The sequence below is a fragment of the Pseudopodoces humilis genome, chromosome 1 (assembly GCF_049639895.1).
Source record: "Pseudopodoces humilis isolate 2021_Gansu_Grassland_sample_001 chromosome 1, ASM4963989v1, whole genome shotgun sequence".
In the NCBI taxonomy this organism is placed as follows: Eukaryota; Metazoa; Chordata; class Aves; order Passeriformes; family Paridae; genus Pseudopodoces; species Pseudopodoces humilis.
Genome location: NC_142200.1, coordinates 106175481 through 106200479, shown reverse-complemented (window position 1 = coordinate 106200479; position 24999 = coordinate 106175481). Strand labels below are relative to the sequence as shown.

General features: G+C 34.9%; 1 protein-coding gene across 7 annotated transcripts in view; it reads left to right on the top strand.

Moving 5' to 3' along the window:
- Nucleotides 1-24999, top strand: part of BBS9 (Bardet-Biedl syndrome 9) — a 281549-nt gene that overhangs the window by 116778 nt on the left and 139772 nt on the right. For all 7 annotated transcript variants that reach the window (XM_088055904.1, XM_014248757.2, XM_014248755.2 and 4 more), the window contains 2 exons: nucleotides 7262-7444; nucleotides 24279-24501. In XM_088055904.1, coding sequence (XP_087912030.1) covers nucleotides 7262-7444; nucleotides 24279-24501 — 406 coding nt within the window. The remainder of the gene's footprint in view (nucleotides 1-7261; nucleotides 7445-24278; nucleotides 24502-24999) is intronic.

Sequence of the window (24999 nt, the reverse complement as noted above, 5' to 3'; positions counted from 1 at the left end):
TGTTTAATAGTTTTACCAAATAAGAATAGGTTACTTTTACTCACTGTTCTAATTTCTCACATGCAAAGCTGCTTGTGATATTTACCTGTGGTTAGGCCATTGAGAGGAGGTGGCAAGTATTTAAATAATCATTTTTGTATTGTTACTATTGACCATATTAATTTATCTGGTATCTCAAAAACAATAAACCCTTAAAAAAACCCCAATGAAACCCTAACCCAACGAAACACAGAAAGCCAATAACATATGAAAGAGAGAGAAATAGAGATAAGCATATTAATCAAGTTAAAATAATCTTAACTGTAGTCCTTACTGCAGACAGGACCACCAGAGACAAAAGGAATTCCTTATTTCTGTTCCCATGGCTTTACACCAGGAAGCTGAGTTCAGGATGGGCAGCAGTATAAAGCACTGAGATCAGTTTAAATAAGCAGTAAACTGGCAACAGCAATGCAAACAGGCAGGGTTTTGCCACTACATTAGTATTGCTAAGACAGAAAAAATCTTGAAATTGATTTATGCACATGAAGAGCTGCATGTTTAGAATCAAAGGAATATGAATTTGCTTACTTCAATTAGAATGTACTAATTTACTAATTACTAATTTAACCAGGTGGTCTTCATGCTTGGATTTTACCAAAAAAGGTTGTTTATATACTTAGTACAGGCAAAATAGAAAATTCCTATGGAATAGGATGACATTGATCTATCACGGTTTTAATTTGGATTTAAATATATTAGTAATCACATAATTTTGGATAATGCACTCAGGTGCCTGGGGTTCTAAACCCACTAAATGTTTTGCAGTAATTTTCACGAAAAGTCTGTCCAGACTCTAATGGTGTAGATAAAAACTGGGGAGAGAGACTGCTGAAGAAAAAGCCCATTTTCTTATTGTGTATTCTAAAAAGGAAAAATTAAAAAGATGGAGATTTTTTTTCCTTTTGAACTGACCATATTCATATTACTGTGCTGCTTTGTCACTAGTTCTTAAAATGAAGGAATCAAAATAAATGATGCAGCGTTATTCTCTGTGGCAATAATCTACTCCCACTTTTGGTTTTGTGGTGGTAAGACACAGCTGTGATACTTGGAAGTTTCAGGAGAGGATTCTGAATTTAAACAGTCATTTAAACATACATTTGGGTCTTGTAAAATGTTTGAGTGGACTGTCATCAAAATGCGCAACCTTTGTTATGCTTGTGGACCGTATTGCTTTCTGGCAAAATCCAATTTAGAAAGGTGCAGTAGAGCTGTTAGTGATAATTCTGTCATGGAAGCAACAGAAGAACACAAGACCACACAGCTTCCCTGACAGTATTTTCTTAATCTAACTCTTCTTGTTTCCAGAGGCACAGATTGCTATAGTAATTACTCGTGGTAATTCCATGTTCATCAAGTGAGGCAGTAGATTTTCAGGAGGTAGCTGTGTGCATGCGGATAAAAGCATGGATCGTCATGCTGCCATGTCTTTTGTCTCTGCTGTCTTCTCTCATCAAGGCCATGTTGAGCTTCACTTGAAAGTCGAGTATTTGGCATCTAGTGAATTGATGCTTTGTTGTCATCACGGTGGTCCTGTGCCACAATTTAAAAAGCTGCAGTCATGGTTAGCACAAGCCGAGATATTCTCATAAGGGTCGGATAATTGTGGCCTGGGGTACTTAATCCCAACGTGCGCTCTCACGTCGCCACTGCTGCGCTGTGGGAACGCCACGGCGTTTAGAAGTGCTCCCTTGTGAGAGGGACATGGTTATTCTTCCTGATGACGGAGGGTCCGATAAAGATCGCTCTCTGACATGGATATCTCTGCCCACATTCCATAAAGCTTTAGTTACCTGTCAGAAGCTCTGTGCACAATGGCTGTTGAGTGAGATGGTCTGCACAGGGAATCAGGCTGCTAATCATTATTTCTCTATCTTGGAAACCACTTTGAGACTTGTTTAAAAAAACAAAAACTCAAACTGAAGACAAACTTGAGCTTGTTTAAAAAAACAGAAAGTTTACTCCTAGAGTAAGGGAATTAAGAATTTAATATATTAAGGTAAAGAAAGGGGCTTGTAAGAAAAAACACGTTTGATTTTGAATGCTTACAAATCCTATGTGAATTAAGATATGTGAAGGAGACTTCTTAAAATGACACCAAAAAATAGTGTTAGATCTTGTTTGAGGTAGGGCAACTGAACTGCTTTTCCTTCTCTAAAAAGAAAAGAGTGAGACTAGTAGTAAATGTCCTGTGTCAATAGCAATAAGGAAGCCATAATTAGCATTTCTAAGGTTTCCATTTTTTCCTGCTTTATATTCATTAACATCCTGCTTTATGAAGATCTAATTCTGCTTAAAAATAGTTGTAAAGGGCTGGTTCAATTAACTTCCTTGCAAAAAATTATTCTGTAAAAACAATCACCAGAAGAGACCTGTGAGCTTCAGCATCCCTGTGTTCATTTCAGAATAATTAGATTTCTGATGTTATCTTTCATATTTTAACAAACTTTTCATACAAGAGTTGCTCATAAGTGTTATGGATGACATATAGATATTCTCTATTTCTTAAATGCCAAAATTCTGTTTCTTCAAACTTCATTTGTGCTAAAAATAAAGTTACTTCAAAATTCCAGAAGGTGAGCCCAGTGTATTAGAACTAGATGTCAGTAAGAATAGTTGGCTAATTTTTTACCAGTGGTGAATAGCTGCTTTTTCCTTTCTTCTGTTTAAACAACACAAAAAAAGAAAACCAAATTATCTGTCACTTTTCTTGTTCTCCATTTTAGGATATAGCATAAAATCTGGCAGAGTTTTCAGTCCCAATGGTGTTAGGGACTCCAAGAAAGTATACTACCAATACAAAGGAAGCTCCCTGGAACTTCACACTCATTTCTTGCCCTTTACTTTTTCAAAGTTTTCTTCAACTTCCTATCCAGCTAAGAAGAAAGTGTTTTGTCTTTTTGGAATTGTATTTGTATTTTTTTATATTATTAGAATAAACATGGGAGAGTCATTATTATGGTCATTATTGCCTCAAGAAACTTGTCTGCATGTACAAGAGTGGGCTATGTTGCAAGGCTTTTTCAAGAGGCGTTACTAATTTTGAAGTTATTGCTGGGAGTTAAACAATGCCCTAAAAATATCTGACATTACCACTAATGATGGAGAATTCTAACTGGTTTTAAAACTTGCATCACTATCAGTTTACAATTTTTAAATTCTTGACATCTTACAAGGCCTACTTAGCAATGAAATAAATGTGGAGAGACATCTTTCTGCTTAAATACTTAAAGTTGAAAACATTGAGAAATGTTCTATGCTTGGAAATTATTGAAGGCAAATCCTTGTAATAGTGTTGGGGTATGAAGCTCTCAAGATTATTAAAAAAAAAAAAAAATCTGGATTTCAGCTCTACCATTGCAACTGTGAATATGAAATTCAGTAAAAATCTTAAACATGATCTTTGTTTAGAGAGTAATTCCTTATTTTTTTTTTACAATATGCTTTCATAATAACTTAAGTGGCCTTTATTTTTCATGTATTGAAACAGAGTAGGAATCTGTTCAGAAAAATGTTAAAAATAATATAAATTAAAAGCCAGTTTTGATCAGTTATAAAAATATATGTTCAATATTGTACTTCCACTCTCTTTCAGTACCTCTTAAATATTTCTTGCATCAGATACTTTCTTTTCTTTCATAAATTTTAGAAAGTTTGAAAAACTGATTTTTAGTTTTCTTTGTTTGAAAGCTTTGTGATATTAAAGAAGGAGAAATAAAAATGTTAAGTAGGCAGTGATAGGTCTTATGCAATATCACTGGATTTTTTGCTTAATAGTTTCCAGTCAGTCTGAAATCTTTATATGTAAGCTACATTTGAGACTGTCAGTTGCAATGTATTTTCCTACCTATCCTGTGAAAAAGTGAGACAGGGAGAAGTTTTCTTTTTTATAATATTTTATGCCTATTTATAAAGATGATAAAATAGATATTAAACAGATTGAACAGCTACTCTGAGAACTGAAAACAAAATTGGGAAATTATGGATAAAATCATGACCAAGTCTGAAGAGACTAGGATCTCAGATTGCAAAGGGTACAGAACCTTTATCTTCCTCAAATATTACAAAATATAAATGAGATGTTCAGGTGAAAATAAAATTATTAAAAATGTGAATGTCAGGTTGTTAAAACTTACTCATTCCTAAGTTCTGCAAGTGTTTGAATGAAGAGTCACCGAACACTTCTAAAATTTTTAGCTCGTCCTGGGAGATTTTTAGAGTAATTTTATTCATGTGAAAATATTTCCCTTTTTTTCCCCCTCCTATCAAGTAGTTACTATGTAAACAATATATTGTAAAAAAATCATTAGTCTTGAGGCTTTTTAAAAATTACTGCAACTGTGCAAGCCTACATTGTAGTGTGGTAATTCATATTGTGTCCTGGATATTCCAGGATCTCAGAAAGCTATATTGGGTTGCTTTCGTTGTTAACAAAATTAGTAGTACTTAGAAGCAGTTTTTTTCCTCTCCTTGATTTTTCTGCAAGTGTAAAGTAGAACTTGTATATATGCAGTTATCTAAAGATTTAATTGCTGTGTTTCAGTGACCTGCAATGCTTAAAGACTGCACTTCTCCTTTAAAAACTTAGGTCTACCACTTTTATAACATTTGTCTTATATTACTGTGCATGAGAACCGTAGAATTTTGTGCCAAAGACAAAATTTTAATGGTTGTCCTTCTTAAGGGTTTTTATGAAACTGCTTTCAAAATAGGTTATGGACTTGGTACATCAGGCATTGTTTGGGAGCTCTGGGATATTTGTTTTACACCTAGAGCCTGCGAAAAGATGAGCATCTCCTTTGTTCATGCTTATGAAATGGGAAGAAAACTTATCCTAAAATGATGGCTCCAAAAGGTAAAAGGCTACGTCAGTTACTTCTCTGTATGCCATTTGTGTTTCTGAAGCACGTAGTAGAGTGTCAGTTGAAATACAGAAGGAGTTAGAAATCACCTAGGAATTTATAAATGACTCTAGAAAGTAGCCTTTGCTGTGTAAGTGGGGTTCAGGTAGCTGTCACACAGGGGTAACTCTATTTGCCTGGATATTCAGCAAAATTAATATCATCTGAGCATTAGCCATAATAGGGTACAGGTAGCTTGCCAGGAATTCTGAATTTGTACTATCCCAATCAGTGATGACATAGGAAGCATACCAGTGAATGAGCACACCTCATCAGCATGTTAAATTCATCTTCATTCATTGTTCTTTCCAAATTTTCAGTTGTATATTGGACAGGAAAAGAGATTAGGTATTTGAAGGCCTCTGTTACACTGAGGAAGATTTTACTTGTTTTTGCTGCTTGTCTCAGAAAGATGAAACTGTGCTGTATACTGCATACAATTACTGGTTACATGGGTTGGAGACAGATGACGTACCTTGCTACATAGTGTGGTGCTTATCAGGTGGCTTTGTCACCTGTAACTCTTGGAAAGTGACTGTAATATGGAACTTCACCCTGTGTAGAACATGAGGTGTGGGAAGCATCAAGGCTTTGGTCAGAGCAAATTGAATGCCAACACAAATGCATCAGGTGACATGTCAGTGATATCATTACTATTCTCTGAACGAAGTATGTTATGTTGGTTTTCACTGCTTGGGATTAATTTCTTGGTTCTCCTTCACTTGGTTAGTTGGGGTTTTTTTGTTTGTTTATTTTGTTATTTGGCTCAGATTTATGTAGTGTTTGGACTCATGGGTGTCCTGTGGGTTCTCTGCTTTATTTGGAAAGATTACATTTTAAAATCTAAAACAAAAGCTATCAACACGTTTTGTTTTAAATGTTTCATATTTATAGTCCCCTAAAATGCTGTTTTCTTTATCTTCCCAGTCACATGGGAGCTTGGAGGGAACACACATACATCTCTAATGCCAGCATTGCAGATTAAAAATAGTTCTTCTCCACAAAATGCTAACAGCTGGTTGGCTCTCTTTCCTTGCTGAAGATGCATCATATAGTATTTTCATTTTCCTGCTGTTGCCAAAATGTTAATAGATCAGGCTCTGCAAGTTTTACTTTGTAAATTCTGTTGTAATACTAATTACACTTTAACTACATTTCTGTGAGGCTTTTCACGAATCCAGTCAAGCACCTATTACCCCATCTTGCAGATAAATAAACAGAAAGTGGTTAAGAGAGGTGCTTTGTGCTGATTTAAAACAAAAATCAGATAATCAACTTCTGTAAACCAAGTGTTATTTAGGTAGCATGGAGATGTAATGGCACTCCTGAGAACAGGTCTTCTAAATTGTGGTCCCCTGGGATGAACCCCTAACCTGTATACCTTTCTTTTACTTGAAGTACTCCAGTGCAAATACTGTGGAGAGTCTCTTGTCATAGTGACATTATAGCAACTGGCTATTGAAATCACTGTCATCTTCTCTTTTCACCAGTGGTAGGAAAATGCCTAAAAGATTCTATTTCAAGAATGAAGATGTTAACAGCAATATTTTTCAAAAGATCAAATTTTTTTAAATGCTGTGAGTGGACAATATTATATACAATGACAAGTTGTTTCTGAACCACATAGAGTATCACATAACAGCTTTTCTGTTTTTCCCCATCTTGAAATACTCAGCAAAACTCTTACCATATTAGAAGAAGTGAATCTGTTACTTTTATTTTATTTTGAAAATTCTTTTGTAAAGTCTGGCACTTAAAGTGATATTGCCTTCATATACATGATCCATAATGTTTACATTTTGGCATAAAAGATGAAGAAGCTACAACAAAATGTGGAGAGACATGAGAGTTAATAAAATAACAGATGGCAGCTGTGCTCCAATGGAAATAATTATATGCTGCCTTTTTAATAGCATAAAATCTTTGTGTTGTTTTTGATTAATACAGTAGGCTTACTGGTCATATGGAGATTAGTGTGTGATATAAACCTGAAAATTAGTTTGTTGTCACATATTATGTGATATGATAGGGATTAATTTCAGGAATGCCTTAAAATATGTTGTAAACAAAATCCTTTCTGCACTGATTGTACTAGATAGATTAATCCTGTTGCCATATGGATTTGAAATTGCCTTGGGTATGCAAAAGAAAAATCTAGATAAATGATAACTCATTTAATACTCTGTGGTTTATGTTTATGGAAAACAGAATTCCTCAGGATCTTCTAAAGGAAAACAAGAGTGTGCCAAAGGTAATTTCTGTGTTGAGTGTTCACGGATGGTAAAATTATATTTAACAGATGTTTGTAATTTTTGCAGGTAATAGCTCTAGCAGATGCAGCAGAAGAAAATCAAGCCAACATGTTCCAAGCCTTTGCAAAGTTGAAAAGTGCCACCCATCTGGTGATTATGCTGATTAGTTTGTGGCAGAAGCTCAGCACTGATCAAGTTGCTATTTTGGAAGCTACGTTTTTGCCATTAGCAGAAGATACACAAGAGCTGGTAAGAGGTTCTTGAAAAATATTCAAAGAGCTTTAAGCCCTTAAATTCCCATATTTCTTCCTGTACTTTGCTGAAGACTGTCCTTTGAAGTAATTTAAGTAGCCTTGTTAAGTAGGTGTTCGATGCAAACTACACTGATTTCACAGGAAAGTGGAAAAGGAGGAGTTGATTACAGAATGTTTCAATAGATGATATGGGTGATACCAGTTAAATTCTGCTTAACCTTTTCTTACTAAGCCAAGTAGGAGTGTCTCACATAAATTTAGCTGATTTTTATCTTCTGTCCTGTGGTTAGGACAAACAGAATAATACCCCCAGGTTTTGAAGACTGTAATATAAATGCTCTATAACATAGATGACCACGTTCCAATAGAAATATAAAAAGTACACACAGAAAATACAGTACATACATTTAAGACTATTAATCATTTGCCATACTTTGTCCTTAGTGTATTTACAGTGGTTTATATAATGAATGAAAGTTATCTAGACAAAATACTGTGAATAGACAATTTCCTTGTATTCCAAACCATGCTCTATATAGTTCTGCATTCTGTAGATGTCTTGCTAATTCTGTTTTGATTTAATGAGTGTGACCAGGTGAGATTGTGTATAAAATCTGGAAAACGGTCTGTGAAGAAAAATAGTACTGTTTATATCTACACCTAAGGTCCACAGCTAAACATTGCTTTAGTTGAATTAAAGAATGCTCTCAACTTAATTAAGAGTTGATCCTGGTTAGTTTCAGGAATTATCTTAATTAAAATTACGTTAATTTTAATTTTCGTGCTCTGCACAGGGTTTTTACAATGTACAGTGAATCCAAATTTTGGTGCATACTCAGAATACTTAGAATGGTTTGTGGTCTTTTAGAAAGCTTGTGCTAGGTTCCGAGTGAATCTAGGATCTTCTGCAATTTCCACCTGGGGGGCAAAAAGTGTTTTGGCATTTTACATGATACTGAGTCATGGCAGGCAAAGCAAAACAGTTTTGTTGAGATTTGTTTTGGATTTAGTCCTCATTTAAACTTGGAAAATCAAGCTTCATGACTGAGGAACGTGCATTCTCACAAACTGAGTTCAAAGAAAGTTCCTATGAATCTCCTAGAACCCCAAACAAATGTTTTTTACGTGACTACTTTTTATTTTGCTATCAGAAATTGGGTTGCTTTGTTGCAAGTTTTGCTAAAATATGGTACAATTTGTTGTGTCCTGTAATTCAGGCTATTACTTCAGTCTGTATCTTGGTGTGGATTTAACATGGTGGTTAACAGTGTTCTGTGTTCAAGATGTAAGACTTTACGTAAGTGTTGTAAAGATGTATATCCTGCAGAGCAGTCAGGATGAAAAATGTAAACTAACAATAACTGGAGGTGGAAATAGAAGCAAAACCTTTACAAAATACTGAATTACATGCCATATTGAAGTTGTTATGGTACCACAGAAATCTGAATGTAATTTAAGAAGCTTAGGCAGGGAATGGGGAAATCTTTTGACATACCAATGATATTTACAGACAGAAGCTCCTAGCTGGTGTTCAGGTTTCCTTGTAAGCAGTGAAGTAGAACACTAGTGAAAGAAAATACTCTGAAGAATTTTTATTTACTCTTCAAACAATTCTGGACAATGGTTTGTTGTATTTTTATTTGGAGGGAATGTGTCAGAAGGCAGTTTGGATGCAGTCTACATTTCCAGAACATTTTGTGCCTTGTGAGCATTAAACTATGGAAGTGTTTTCTTAAAAAAAGGGAGGTGTTTGGAATACACTGTTAACATAAAAAGAAATGCCTCTTTTACCATAACATCAACATTATTCTCGTACATGCCATTTCATTTAGAGCAGATTGTGTCTTGTTTTCTAGACCTGGCAATCACTTCAGTTAGATATTTAGCAAATTTAAATATTCATTAATATTTAATGTTCTCATTGTGTCACCATTTTTTCTCAGACTGCTAAGTGGTTTCTGTTGCTGCAGACTTTTGTCTAAGAAGATATAAAATTTGTGTTTTCATGTCTACAAAGATATCGTGGAAGAAATACTGCAAACCTGCATATTTTCTGCGGATAACAGATATTTGGCATCATATTTTGTTTCTGGCAGTAAACTTCTAACTAACACCTAAATAGCACTGCTATGATAAAACTGACTAAAAGTCAGTTCAGTGTTGGAAATACAAGGAAATTCCTCTTTTTCAGTGATTCTTTCATGAATGCTGCACAGTTGTAGAAGTATAGCATCAGAAATTGAATAAGATCTCTCAGGTCTCAGTGGGATAAACGAACTAATTCTTCTGCTAATGAAGCCACTAAGAAATTGATGCTAAAACTGAAGAAAAGTAGTTGCAGGGAAGTTAGGCATTCTTTTGTCCAATGTACTTTGTTACTGTGGGATTAAAATAAAATCCATATTCAGAATATAGAAGTATATATTAATACTGTTTCAGAGCATAGTGTTACAGCTGCATGGAAGCTGTACTTTCAAATGTATATTGGTTTTGAGTCCTATGTTTTTCTATCTGTTGAAATACACAGTAGAAAAACACTTTAGGATGCTTTTGGAGACAAAAGAATCCATGATTTATTAATAATGTTAAAAATGTACCAAAGGTTTTGTTACATGAATCATTTTTTTCAGAAGAGTTGGTCACTGTTCTTCTAAACTAACATATTTTTGATTAGATTCTGACGGGGACTGACAGCAATTTGAGGTACTATAAAGGCTGAAACAAACACCCCCCCACCCTTACAATTCTAATGGGTGTTTTTCAGTGATTATCCTTTACCAAGCTGAGTTTTCTAGATAGAAAAAGATATTTGGAAAATGCTGAGTTTATGACAAAGCATACGTTTACGATAGGAAATCCGTTTGGGACAGGCGGGAATTTGTCCAGGCTAATTTAGAGGGTTCAAAGGGTTCATGCTACATGGGGTAGTCTTGATATAATGGTTGGATGGCGTCTGGATTGACTGATGGCTCATATGCTTGATGGTTAAGGTATTAATGCTTTCTTTGTTTAAGACATTACAAAGGGAGAATATGTCTGTCAATGCAAACATTTTGACTTTAAGACTGATGGAGGGCCCTTGGCAGTACAGCCATCAACAGCAACTTTACTGAAGAGTAAATATTTTCATAGTTCTCCTGATGTTACTAAATAATGATGTACAAATGCTTCGTTGCTCAGAATCATTCCTTGCTTGTCACAGTTACATTTGTGTTACTATAGTTAATAGTAATAGCTATCAACCGGTGTTGAGGAAGTACATTTCCATCTTTATTTACATTTGGAGTCATACCAACCAAGTAAATGTCTGTATTAGAACTTAAGATTTTACTGAAGTTGTAATTTGAAAGAAAAATATGCCTGAGGGTGAAATGCATATTTTAATCGGCTCTATGATTTACAGTAATTAACTTACATTAGGGACTATAAATTTACCACTTCACAGTGTTGATTAGATAAAGTTGAAAAATATACTTTAAGGCAATGATGAAAAAGAAATGGTGTTAGAAAAAACTCCTGAATTGCCTCTTAAAGTCACAGGGGTTACTATCAAATGTGTCTCTGCTTTTTGTAAGATGATGTGAATGTATTTCACAAGAAAAAGAAAGTCTTTCATTTGGGAAAGACTAGATAGCCTTCTAAGTTTAAAGCATGATAACAAATGGGTTTTTCTCTAGAGCTCTTGGGTAATGTAAAAAATACCATTTTGTGGAAAAAATCTTTTACTGAGAATAAACTCTCCAAATCAAAGGTAAGGTTATTTCTGTAATTACAGCAGGATTAATTCTGTCATGACTGACATGAGAAAAAATTTTCTCTGAATTTTCCATTGCTGTCCAGTACTTTTGAAGCTTTGAGCTAATCGTTGCATCTTTGGCAAGAGTAATTTTTATGAACTCTAATTTTTAGAATTTATTGGAAGTTGTCACTTTAATTCTTGTAATTAATCCAACCTAGTCCTTGATTGCAGTACAAATCATCTGGAATTAGTTTTTTGTGCCTTCTATTTTCTATATTCCACTTGTCATTGTAACCACTTCTTAAATGCAAAGCCCCAACTGTGTACCGGAATGAAATATTTAAAAATAGGCTGAAATATTTAATATTTTCTTGTTTGCCATAGGCTAGTACAAATTATCTTTTAGTTAAAATTTCTTAAACATTACAAAAAACTCCACCCCAAACCCAATAAACCAACAAAATCCCACAAAACCACCACAAGGCTGTGGCCCATGATGGTGGATAACTTGGAACTAGTTTTCCATATGGTTGTATTCTTTATTATTGTGAACAGACAAGTTTAGAGCAGATACTTTAGGTTTATTCCCCTCCTTCTTTTTAGAAACAAGGTGGATAATGCATCTGCAAGTGGTTTTAGAGAGAAAAAACACATGAAATTTGTTGCCTTTTTTCCAGCTTTGAAAATTATGTTAAATGACCTTGAATAACTTTTTTTAATGATCAAAACTAATAGATAAGTCTTTCTCCTATTTGAATCAATGCCATGCAACAGGAAGATGCTTCTGGTACAATGAAGCATCTAAATTGAAAATAAATACGGGAAAAAAAGCTAGTAAGTTTTAAACCCTTAATCACCAGAATAAAGGGAAGGCACTTACAGCTTTTCCAAATGAACCCCATAATTTTTCAGTAAAAAAGATCAGCCTCAGCCTGAAGTTTAGTTTGGCTCAGGGTAACATAAGATTATCAAGTGAGGGCCAGAAGGTGAAGAAATGAGTTTACCACTCTTCCCTGGGCAGGGAAAGTCCTGTATTGGGGAGAAAGGTTAAAAATGGAGTAGTGATGCCTGGGTTCTGTCAATGTCCTTTGCTCATGCGTGTGTATATGACCCAGCTGGACAATAAGAGAATTAAGAGAGCATGGTTCAAGTACCTCAAATATTCTTTTATAGTATGTTTTGATATGGAAATCAATGCTCTGCCTGCTAGCAACATACCGGACTATACCAGAGATAACTAGAATCATAGAAACTTTAAGGTTGGAAAAGATTTGCAAGATCCTGGAGTCCAACCTTTGTCATATCCAGTCGTTTCCTGAACACCTCCAGGGATGGTGACTCCACCACCTCCATGGGCAGCCCATTCTGATGTCCAACCTGAACCTCCTTTGGTGCAGCTTGAGACTTTGTTGTCCTGTCCTGTTGCTGGTTGTACAGGTGAAGAGGCTCCCTCCTACCTGGCTACACCTTCCTTTCAGGGAGTTGAAGAGTATGGTAAGGTCTCCCCTTTTCCCTCTCCTTTTCTCCAGGCTACACAACCCCAGGTCTCTCAGTGGCTCTTAATATGAGTAAGTGGACAGAAGAACACGTGGTTGTAAAGCCACTAAGTTACTGCAATTGTTTCTACTTTTATTTGTTATCCTTAAAAGCAGACTTTCAAGCTGATTGATTATTTGACAGTGTTGGAATGTCTAAACACAGAAGACCAAATGTTAAGTAACTTGGACAAAAGAAGGAATTTGAAGATATGGTCTTACCACTACTGCAAGCACTATCACAGTTTCTTTAAGTGTCTGCTAATAATTTTCTTCCTGCAGTTAATTTTATTTACTGAGAAGACAGTGGGTTATGGCAGCAATAGCAAATTGAAGACAGATTGCGCTACTATCTAGTGATCTTTGTGTGTAGCTAAATTCATGTGATTCCTCACAGTGAATTCTCTGGGTAGAACAGAAAAGTGCCAATATTCTGTTGATCTGAGAAAGAAAGACTTAATGTGCTATGTTGGAAACTTTTATGGATTAGTGAAAATTTATAATATATCTTTATCTATGCTTTCCACTTCAAAAGATTATCAAAACAAGTTATGCCCAGTTGTATTTTCATTTTTTTTATCATTTGCTGTTTTTCTGGGGTTTGATAAGAAGGGGTAAGGTTTTAATTTTTTTAACAGGTTTGCTTCTGGTGGTTGGCAATACAAATGGTTTTCAAAAAATAAAGCTTTCTCTATTTCTTTGAGATGGCATAAAATTGATTTAATCAAAATTATGCAGAAATAGGTTTGGTATGCATTATGAATTGTCAAAGGACAAAAAGAACTCTTGTTGTACTGTTGTGTTGTATTCTTGTCTTGTTTAGTTGTATTGCCTGAAAACTGTATCAAGCTCAGAACAAGCATTCAACCTTCGTAAAAACCTTATGCTAATGGAGAATCTGACATACCTATTGGTCATATGTATTTTAATTAAAAAGTTTTGAGAATTAATTTTAACTTGAGCATTCATCTTATTTTTTTCTGCTGGTATTGGAGATCCTGAAGTTAATCTTCAGTGCGCTGTCTCTGTTGTAAGCAGAGACCTACTTAGGAATCTTATTTCTTGGTGTAAATTAGTCAAGGCAGAACTGTGTTCTGCTTTGATTAGTTTGCTTCCAGCATATATCACCTTCTTTTAAAGTAATTTGGATACCCTGTGAAGTACAGCAGTTGTCCCAAGAGATGTACTCTTTGATAAATTAAATATCTTCTGTTATCAGACATCTTTCTTTATGTAATATTGTAATAGGGACCTCTAAACTTTCTCGTTAGGGTGATCTGTCTAGTTCAGGTACAAAGAGCCATTTTAGTATAGTAGTAATTACTGAGTATGTGGTGCATACCAGCAGTTCAGATCAGTTGTCATCTAAACTGCTTAATGACAAGAATGATGCATTGCAGTGATTACAGAAATGTTGTTCAGCAAAGGGTCTCAACACTCAATATATATAATCAGTGGCTCTTTCTTTTGCTTTTCTTTTTTCTTTTAAAGAAGTTTATTGTCAGTGGAGAATTCCCTTGATATAGTGTCCTAATTGGAAGATCCTCAGACTCTTGCTATGCAGCCTTCCAGTAAAAGGGTTTAGAAGAAAGATAGGGATTTTTCACAAGGGAATGTAGTGGTAGGTCAAGGAGGGTAGGTTTAGATTAGAAAATAGGAAAAAATTCTTTTCTGTAAGGGTGGTGATGCACTGGAGCAGGTTGTGTACCCCCCATTCATGGAAGTGTTCAAGGTCAGCTTGGATGGGGCTTTAAGTGACCTGGTATAGTGGAAGGTGTCCCTGCCTATGGAACTGGAGGATCTTGAAAGTCCTTTCCCACCCAAACCATTCTATGATTCTGTGTATTGATCAGTACTGTACTAGTATATTAGAAATGTAATGGGATTTATGATTGATTGTAAAATTCTGATGGAATTTCTTATATACGGAAACAACAAATCTGTTTCAGCATCACTAGCGTATGACCTTAATGTCTCCTAATAGGAAAGGATTTATAGAATTGAAAATCACATATTTATTGTTGATTTTACTTTGATTGGCATCAGTTCAAAACTATGATACTGTTAATAATAACAATATACTGTAGTGTTACGTTAGTAGCATTGTATCTAACCATAGCTCATGGCATTTTCTGAGATAATGAGTTAGTCCCAATAATTTTGTTAAGTTCTGTGTTTCTAATGGACATGTGACAATGGTATGCAGCTAAATTAATAATCTTCCTTAGATCTCATGGTCAGAAATGTTTCTGAGAGGGTGTATCAAGATCTAATCACCAAGCTAATCTTTGTTTTTTGGGGCAAGTGGGGGGAACCTGCTGTGGCGAGACTATTTTTGGTCCTGAAGTTGTTGATGGTTGTTCTTGGCTCTAAGTTAAAATCATGTAGCATTCTTTAGTCATTACTAGATAACATATAGGTATTGTTCACATGGTGTGCTGTTGTATAATCTGTCTACTGGAATGTACAAATATATCATGTCAGAGATAGGTAGATAAGGATATCATACAGAAGATGTCATATGAATTTTTCATCTTGTTACAAGATCCCAGAAAAAAATTCACTTTTTGTTTTTACCATGATTTTCAGAGTAGTCATTTTTTCAGATGGATTTATTTTTCTTTTAGTTAATGGCAAGATGCTTTGTCTTAATTACTAGATTAAGAATGATATTTCACAGGTAGTGAGAGGCTTACATTAAAATAGGCCAGATTAAGGAAATATAAAAATTGCACAATTTATGTCCTCCATCATCTCCTGGCTTTTTCAATGAAGTGAAAGTTTGAAAAAGCAAAAATATAGTTTAGATATCTCAAAAGTAAAACAGTTTATAAATCAAATCTGTACAAACAGTGGAAGAGTTAATTAATTTTGCTTAAGACACTGTTCTAGGGAAAAAAAAACAACCCAAAACCCCCTAGCACAAAAGTGAAAGTTGGCTATCCAAGTAAACATGCAAGTCCATTTTACCACTACTCAATTTGTCCTCATCTGTGCCTTTTGGGAGAATAGAAATTCCACAATTTGAAGCAACAGAACTGAGTTTAAAGATAGCAGTGTGTAGTTCTAAAGTAATGTGAGAATTTAAATAGGAAACAAACTTTATAACAATTTTTTTTTCCAGTTATAAAATATTTTAGTGTGTGTGCTTCCATATTTCACAGGTTTTGGAAACACACTCATTTGTCAGTATTTCATAGGATATTGTATTGGCAACCTACTAAGAGATAAATTGGAAGATGGAAAGTTCATCTCCAAGAATATCAGTGATATAAAAGATGGAGTATGGGCTGAGATGCAATGAGAAGTTTCAATAACCTTGTTTTAGCACAAGTTTTATCGACTTTTTTCCTCCAGGCTGAGTGTAACAAGGTCTGATTCCTTTTCCCCATCTTAAAAATTTTCTTGCTGGGCCTAACTGTAGAGTTCATATATGACAGACCTATTGCTGGACATGTGGCATTCTTCAGCAAGGTGCACAACTCCTGGTGTGTTTTCTTGCCTGCAGACACATTTGACAACCTCTGCAAGACCCAAATAGCACCTCAGTTTTCCTGGTGAAAAGTTATTAAGGAAAAGAAAGATGAAGTGTTAGATGATTTCAGTGCTAAAAATCAAAACTACAGACTTCTGAAGCTGGCAACAAAAGAAGTCAAGCCATTTCATTAATGTAGTAGAAAGAAACAAGTGTTTCTTTCATCAGTTCTCAGAAGGGATCAATGATGATAAGAAGTCATGCTAAAAAGAAGATTAATATGAAAAAAATCTCTCAAAAATTCAGGTTTGGGAAATAGTGTCTACAGAAACCCATGAAGTAGGATTCATTAATATTACAAGAAATAAGCATTACTAGATTAATAACTGTAGAATTATATAGTTATAATTTATCCTTTGAAGAAGTATGCCCTTTTCCCTGTCTCTTACCCACTCTTAAAAGACCGCTGTTGTCCAGGAAAAAACCCAACAAACCAGGTGTTAGGAAACACTCTGTATTGCTCCAATTTTGAGATATGAGACAACTTGAAAGAAGAGTTGAGTAACACAGATAAATACTTGTTAAGAAGAAGCCTAGTGATCTAATTATAATTTAATTTTAATCTAATTTTGAAATGTGCAAATGAAGAACATCCAATGTGAAAGGAGGCAGCCCATATGGAAACTTGGTTGCAGTATACAGAGGTTAAATTTTAATGGAGAAGCAAATGAAACCATCATCTATATTCATCCTGGTATATAATTTTTTGGTGAAGCATGCACTTTCCTGAGAGTAAATTACTAATCTCAAAAGCATACAAGAGTTAAGTAGTGTTAGAAATATTATGACTATGATCCCCACCCAGAATTTTTCTTTCTTACAGGTTTTGCTTTCTTACACTCTTCAATCATGTTACCAGTTGTTTAATACAGAAAACTCTACAACTGCTGATAACCACAACTCTTTTTTCTGTGAGCAGGACTTTGCTCAGCATTTGACTTGAAAAATAAATTAAAATCTCAAAAGATAGAAGTCATATCCTCATGCATGCAGCTTTCAGAACCTTTATTTAGTAATGCTCACTTTGCTGGATTCCTAAAACACCCACTGCTTTTAATATTGCTCTTCTACAGTTTGATTTTTCCATTAGATTAGTTTAGGAGCACCATTCCTAAAAGAAAAATATCACCTATTCTATAAGATAATTTAAAAACCACTATTTTGATTGCTAAGCCATATGCATTTTTAACTTTCTTTCCATATCTGAAGACACTATAGAAGGAGAGCTTGGCAAACCTTATTTTGTAGTTAAATGTCCACAGAATAGAATCCTCCAAAAACTGTATTTATTTTTAATGCAAAAGTGTTTGGTGGTTTGGGAATTGAACTTCAGAGGGCGAAAATACAAGGGAAACTTTTAAACAAGTGTACTTTCCAGGCAAGTGTACTTTCCAAGAAAAAATTTGTCATAAAGATTTTTCTCAGGTAAAGTTGCCATAGGCTATCAATATGTGTTTACCAAGTAGGACTCAAAATGAAAAGTTCTTGTAGAGAGTTGTTTATGCTGCTGGAGTTCATATTAAATAAATATTTCCATATTGAACAGATAAAGTTGCTCTTTCTGTTATGACTGGCATTTACAGCAGAGCTGTGCAGGAATTACAAGTGTGTCTGTGATAGACTTTCAAATGGACCCACTTTATTCACAAAGGATTTTTGCTAAATCTGATTTTTGCAGTCTATTAACCTCAAAATGTGAGAGACTAGTATTTGAATTAGATGTAAAAAAATAGTTGCTGGCATAAATACTTAATATTAAATAACTGCACAGATCTATTTTGCTATACTCTAACCAGTTTGATAAATATTGTAAAGAAATCTCATACAGTTTCCTGTACAAGTCTTGATTCCTTTCTGTAGTCTTTTATTTGTTTTCCTTTACAGACTGTTCAAGTTTTTGCCTTAAATATCTGTTGTGCCCTACAGGAGCCCAACAGAACTTGACTGATCATACTGTGGTCAGTTATCGAGATGTAACTTTGTACTTCTCAGGGATTTGCATTTTCTTTTGTCCCTTGTTTGGCTTTTATTTCTTGTGTTTGAAGTAACTTTGTTTGGAGTAGGCAAATTTGCCAAGTCCAAACCCTTAATAAGATTTAAATGTCCATAATGGCTGTAATGTAGCTCTTCACAGCAGTTTGACTTCAGAGTATCGTCTCACAAATAAGGATGGTTTCCATGATTTAAAGCAAAATTGATTAATCTACTGTTTTGAATTATTTTTCTAGAACTACATATAGTATATCCTCACTTTGATATTGTTTTCATCAATCTATGAATTCCTATTAGAACTGAATTTCTTTAAATGACAGTAGAAGTCAGAATCAAGTTAATATTATGAACATTATGCATCATAAATGTTTTAAAGAAAGATATGACTATAGAGAGCAGGTTTAATCTAAGAACTTCATTTGAGATTTTTTTATTGTGTGCTCAATACGAATGTCCTTCTTAGGCACTTAATAGGTTTGGAATGTATTTAAGCTTGAGTCATTTGTCTGGATTTTCATCAGACTTGAATTCCACTACTCTGTAGGATTTTGCCAGTTCTCTGTTTTTCAGTTATCTCAGTGGTAGGTTTTTGTTATTTATATATGTGAAGGTGCTTTTGCTTTGTTTTTTTTTTATGCAAACGTGAACTGTAGAAGATTCTAGATAATCTGTGACTGGTGTTTCTAATGCATTATGTTAAATAAAACTGGTTTTATATTGTTACAAGTATCATTCTTCAACCAAGAGTTATTTTTTCTTAGAAAACCTTTTCTTAAAAAATATACTCTCTTGGCACATTCAGTGATGTAATGCATTAGGACTTAAGTAATATTTTGCTGCATTTTTTTTTCTGGGTGCTAAATAGACATTGAGTCTACTGGTTGGCTTTTTCTTTTCTTCCAGTTCTTTTCAAAAGGTCTCCTAAAGGCTTTATTAATCTGTTTTTAGTCATAATTTTTCAGGGACACTCACAAGGAGGGTTTTTAATTTCCATTTCTGACAGCAGAGGCAGATGTTGCATGCCTGCTTTATGGCTTCTGTGGCTGTTATATCCTCTTTGAGACAAATAGATCAGTTAGAAATATAGAATATGCTTGAAGAATATGAGTTAGGCCAAATTTACTGATGGTCTGTGCCTGTGTTGGGTACTACCAGGTCAGTAGCTGTGGATTACTGGTTTGTATGTGTAACAAAAAGATAATGTTTTTAATCACTGTAAAAGCAGAGTGCTTTTACACAAGAGCGTTTCTTTCAGATACAGAAACCTCTTCTTTGGTGTTTAAGCATAAAAGCTTACACAATATGTAATTCATATTGTGAACTTTCAAGTATTCTAGGAGTTTTGAAAACCGATGAAATTACTATTTTGTCTAAAATAAAGAAATAAGATATAGACAGGCAAATTGTAAGAATTCCTGGCAGCGCAACGCCGCGCGGGGCTCTCTCTAAGCCTGGTTATCCTTCTTTTCTTGGGTATATGTCTTGGAGGTTCCTTCAAGGGAGTCAGACATGTCATCATCATACTTGTCAGTTTGACTACAGGCTACTGGAGCGGCTTTCTTTTTGGTAGAGTATCCCCCCTGAGTCTTGCTGTCTTCCAATTTAAGCATCCGTTTTGCCAGAGCAGCAGTAGATTTTCCATCCCATCTTTTCATGTTTTCTCCACAGTCACGTAGGAAAAACCACAGCTCAGCTCGTAGCTTTTTCTCTCTATCTGGGGAACTTCTGAATTTGTTCACGTGAAAATTCCCAGGCTGGGGGATCAGAAAACTCCTTCAGAGTCCGGCCCATTCTCTCCCATTCTCTACACCACTCAAGATTTCCCACACCTGAGTCTACTTCTGGGGCAGGGGTCTCGTTGGCTCCTCTGGATATCTCAGCCCTCACTCTAGAGAAGTTGCAGACCATATAGAGGAAGCTCAACAGCTGAACTACCAGGAAAGTGACCAGGAATGTGGTATCCTTAACACTCAGGGGAAACTGGATATTCTCAAAGAGGGACATAACAGATTCAAAGGAGAAGAAGGAAAGAAAAGGCTGAAAAGCCTCATCCCCTGGTCTTCCTCTAACAAACTGTGTGCAATTACCAATAAACTCCCAAAATGTGCTACTGGGACTGGGAGGCAGGGTTGGGCGAAGAAACCATAAACCAATTTTCCATAGTTTATACAGTATATTTCACATTACATTTGAATTCTTTCAGAGCTGCCTTGATTGTCACTCTAGGATAAATCATAAATTACATCATAGGCAGCTTGGAAAAAGGCTGTTGCCTTAGGAATATTATTAATAAAGATAAAGGCTTTCAAGGTAAAAGATATACAATCAAATACTTGTCTGGCTTATGCACACAACATCGGAATCTTGTTCAAGTTTGACTGATAGGCTATTAGAATGATTTATTTGTACTTAAGGCAAATAGTATTCATTTGTAGATCTCTGAAATATGCTAACTATAAATGTATTAAGAAGGTACACTATATGAGTAAACCTACCAAATCTGACAATAGGCCCTATCTCAAACTTCTCCCACACATAGGTGCTCTGTGTCTCTTAACAACAGCAATATGGAAATTCTTCTCTCAGATCCTGCCCCTATCTATGTCTTGTTGACCTTGTTTTTGACCATCTAAACTCTTGGGGAGTGGAATCTTGCCGCCAAGTGTCAGGCTACAAACAAGGTACTCTGGATGAAGCTTTTTGCCAAAGTGAGATTGAATGTGTAATTATGGTCACACTCAGATATTCCATGACATGTGAGGATTCTTTGTGGCAATTTGTATGGAACACAAGTGATATGTACTAATATACTATTAGCCATGCTAGTATCACAAATCTACCTTTGGTCTTCCATGTAATACTGAATATAGTCAAATACTCTGCAATCAATACCTGCAGTGTATTTGATTTGGTTAAAAGAAAGTGCCAATCTCTTCCTATTACCTAAAATAGAAAAATAATAATGTACATATGCAAAACATGAACCCTAGCCTTTCCCAATGAAAAAGTAAAACATGAATTAAATATTTTTCTTATGTATTTAAATAAGATAGAGAATTTGGATGATTTAATAATGCCTCTTTCTGTGAGTCTTGGCTGACATTTATTGTTGCAGTCGTGGCAATGCTCGCTGGTCATAGAATGATGGGTTACTGGTATCACACATCTGAAGGTGATCCTTTCGGTCCTCAAATATGCAGAATACTACACAGAAAGCCATTAGTGAATATTACAGCTGTGGCAGTAGAAACATTCTGCAATGTGGACTATAGACGAGAATACTTTTATTTTCAAACACCTTTCAGCTTTTTTAACATGTGAAGAATTTTTCTTGTTCCTGCAATTCTCCCCTTGCACTAATAAAAATTGCTGACAAATGCAGTCTTATTTGCAGCCATTAATTCTTAGCTGTACAAAATCACCTGAACAGTTTTCTAACAAGTTTTTTTTTCATTTAGAGGTAGCTTTTGTCTACTATTTCATTAATCATAAAATCTGCTTTGGATTTGAGTGGACTTACTAGGTCAACAGACCTTGAATTGGAGAAGATAGTTTTATGGTCTACTGAGAAACCAGTTTTACATGGAAATGAAATACAAGACAAGGGTTGGAAAATGTTAAGGCTGTAGTATAAAGTAAAACATACCTGTGTGAGCCAAGGACAGAATACTAGCCACTTTTAATTTCCTGACTTTTGTTAGCTTGTAATTCAGTGCTTTTATTTAAATGCTTTTGCCTGCAATTTTACAACTTATTTGGAGAGACATATTGGCCAGCTTCTGAGCTACTGTATGCTGACAACAGTTAATCATGTGTTTCTTTGTCTTCTAGTGAAACTCAAGATTCTTATGTTTATGTTGTTCTTATTTTTCATGATTTGTAGTATAATTAGGAGTGGCTGGCTTGGCTGTTTTTGGTGCTTTGTACATATTAAGTTTCATTGCCCAGTGTGTGGGAATGTATACAGCATTTACCAGCTCATTAACCTCTTTAAATTGGCTGCAGAATGGATGATTTCCTGTCACCATCACAGGTCAGTGGATGCATTGCATTCTAATGGACTCTTTCTAGATTATTTGAAAAATGTTAAGCTACTACAGAACTGATTGATTGATTGGCATGATTTTTCTAATTTATGTGGGTTTTGTTCTAATTTATGGATTTTTTTATGGGGGGCAAATCTAGATAAGATAATAGGTTAATGTTATTTTTCTGAAGTCAGAAAGGCAAATGCTGACTAAGAAAACAGGTGATCCGGTTCCTCTACAAAATGTAAATATTTTACACGCACACATCACATTTCAGGGACACTCAGTATAGAGAGTGTTTGGACAAGGATGAAATGCATATGACTGTGTGGTCTCACTGGTATACTTGAGTATTTGTAAGCATCTGCCCTGGATCTGTTCTGAGGAATTTAACAAGATGACGAAGGTGGCCTTTGATTCTATGTGCTAAAAGAAGTGTCCTTCACAAAAGCCGTTATGTATTTAATTGAAGAGATCTATAAACCTTATTTGCTCAGTGGGCTATGGCAGGGTTGACACCATTATTCTTTCAAATGTTACTGAGTCAAATTTGCATAGGTAGGCAATTTTGCTGTTCAGTCAAGTAGAATACATCACGAGAAAGTGCTTGAAAACTAGAAGATTCTGGGTTTGTGTTAACTGGGTACCTGAATTTTCTTTTCTGAGTACTTGCCTCAAAAAGAGCAGTCTTGGCATTATTTTCTGCTAGTTTATCAGCAAGTAGAGCTTGTCCAGATTGTCATGTCAAAACTTATGAAGTCACTAAAGAATTGCCAAAAGTCCCAGCCCATCAGAAACATTAAGAGAGCAAATATTAATACGACAGTGATGAAATATACTTTCCTGTTCATGTAGGCAGCACATACATAGAACTTGCTTACAGGTGGCTGAATACTAAGAGATGTTGTCAGTAGTGAAGTTAGCAGACCACAAAGCCCTTTATGTCAGTTTCTGACTCTATCCAAGCTCTGTGAGATTGTCATGAACAGGCATGAGAAAGCTTTGTGACTGACTCAAAGTTCATTAATTATAGATACTCTGGATTAATCACATAGGCTCATCACAGAGTGTAATTTAAGACTCCATCTTAAGATCAAGAGGAGTCAATCTGCATGTCATATTGCAAAAATGAGATAGATGTCATATATTAGATTTTATGCATTAACCTAATAACCTTGTCACAAATAGTAGGACTTTTCCTATCCAGGATTTTTACTTAAAGGAATGCCTTTGATTTGTTTGTGTCACTGAAAACCACAGTACAGATTACAGACTCAAAGCTAACTTTTAAATGTGCTATTCAAGGTGCTTAGTGAAAAGAAACGTACTTTTACTGAGTATAATTTGTTTGCTTTAACTGGAAGTGATTACTAAGTCTTTTCATAAATATTTACAGCTTGGCACTATGCTGAAATCAAAGTCCCTGTTCATCACAACACTGACACACCTCAGCTCATAACTTAAAGTTAATTGATTTGATAAATGGGTACTGAATATCTGTAGGTTTCTGTTGCAGTCATGATGTTCTCTGCTACTGGCATATTATGAGAATCTTTGAGATTCCAAGGAATGTATAATTGGATGCATATTTTTTCCCTGGCCTTGACGTATCATCATCATAATATTATATACTACATATTATGCTTTTATTTACATCTGAATCTCTTCTTAATTTTAAAATGTCACAATCAGGAGCTTCTAGTTTTCAGTTATTAATGCAATGACAGAATTTAACTGTTCTATCACATACTGTTCATACATTGTTATTATTGAAATTAGTTTTCTCTGTCGACCTCAATACTGGAACAAGTTGGTTTTTTCAACTTTTGCTTGTACAAGTTGAAGTTGGGTGTTCATGACACTCATTAACCCCAAAACTATATTTTATGTATCAGTATTGTTTAAAAATTTTCATTCCACGATTTGTTGCCTTGTTTTTAATATGCTGTATGATATTGCAGTTCACCTAATTTTATTTAATTTCCTTTTCCCTAATGCAGGGTTGGGAAGAAACTGTGGATGCTGCAGTCTCTTACTTGTTAAGAACTTGTTTGTCAAAGAGCTCCAAGGAGCAGGCCCTGACTCTCAGCAGCCAGTTGTCCATGCCCAAAGATACCAGCAAACTGAAGAAGAACATCACCCTCTTCTGTGATAGATTGGCCAAAGGTGGTCGCCTTTCATTAAGTACAGACTCAGCCACTCAGCAAGCATCTGTCATGCCAGGTAAGATACGAATTTCATTAATGTTCAGAATCCAAAATATTTATTTACATATTAAAACTAAAAATTTTGGACATTTTATTTTCTTGGCAGTTTGTTTTTCATTGATTGTGGCAACCAAGCCCTGTTTGTGTTGCTGATAAGTAGAATTACTTAGGTAATAAGATAATTTCAAATCTGGAGTTTTTTTCTCATTTTATTCAACACTTACTGTTGCTCATACAATTTGCACAGTAATGCAGCAAATGAAACACAGATGGTCATTGTTATGCTGAAAATTCTTATCACTTATTTCTTTACACTTTTCAATTGGATGTGTGCATGTGTATGTTTCTAATGTGATGGAAAAAGTAGTGAAATTTCTCCTTTCTTAATAAAGAAATTAATATTAATATATTTGTATTAGTGTCTTTATGGCATATCCGTATCATAAATCATGAGGTAGTGATAACACTAAATAAAAAGAATCTACAACTTTTGAAAGTACTAGTTGACTGGGTG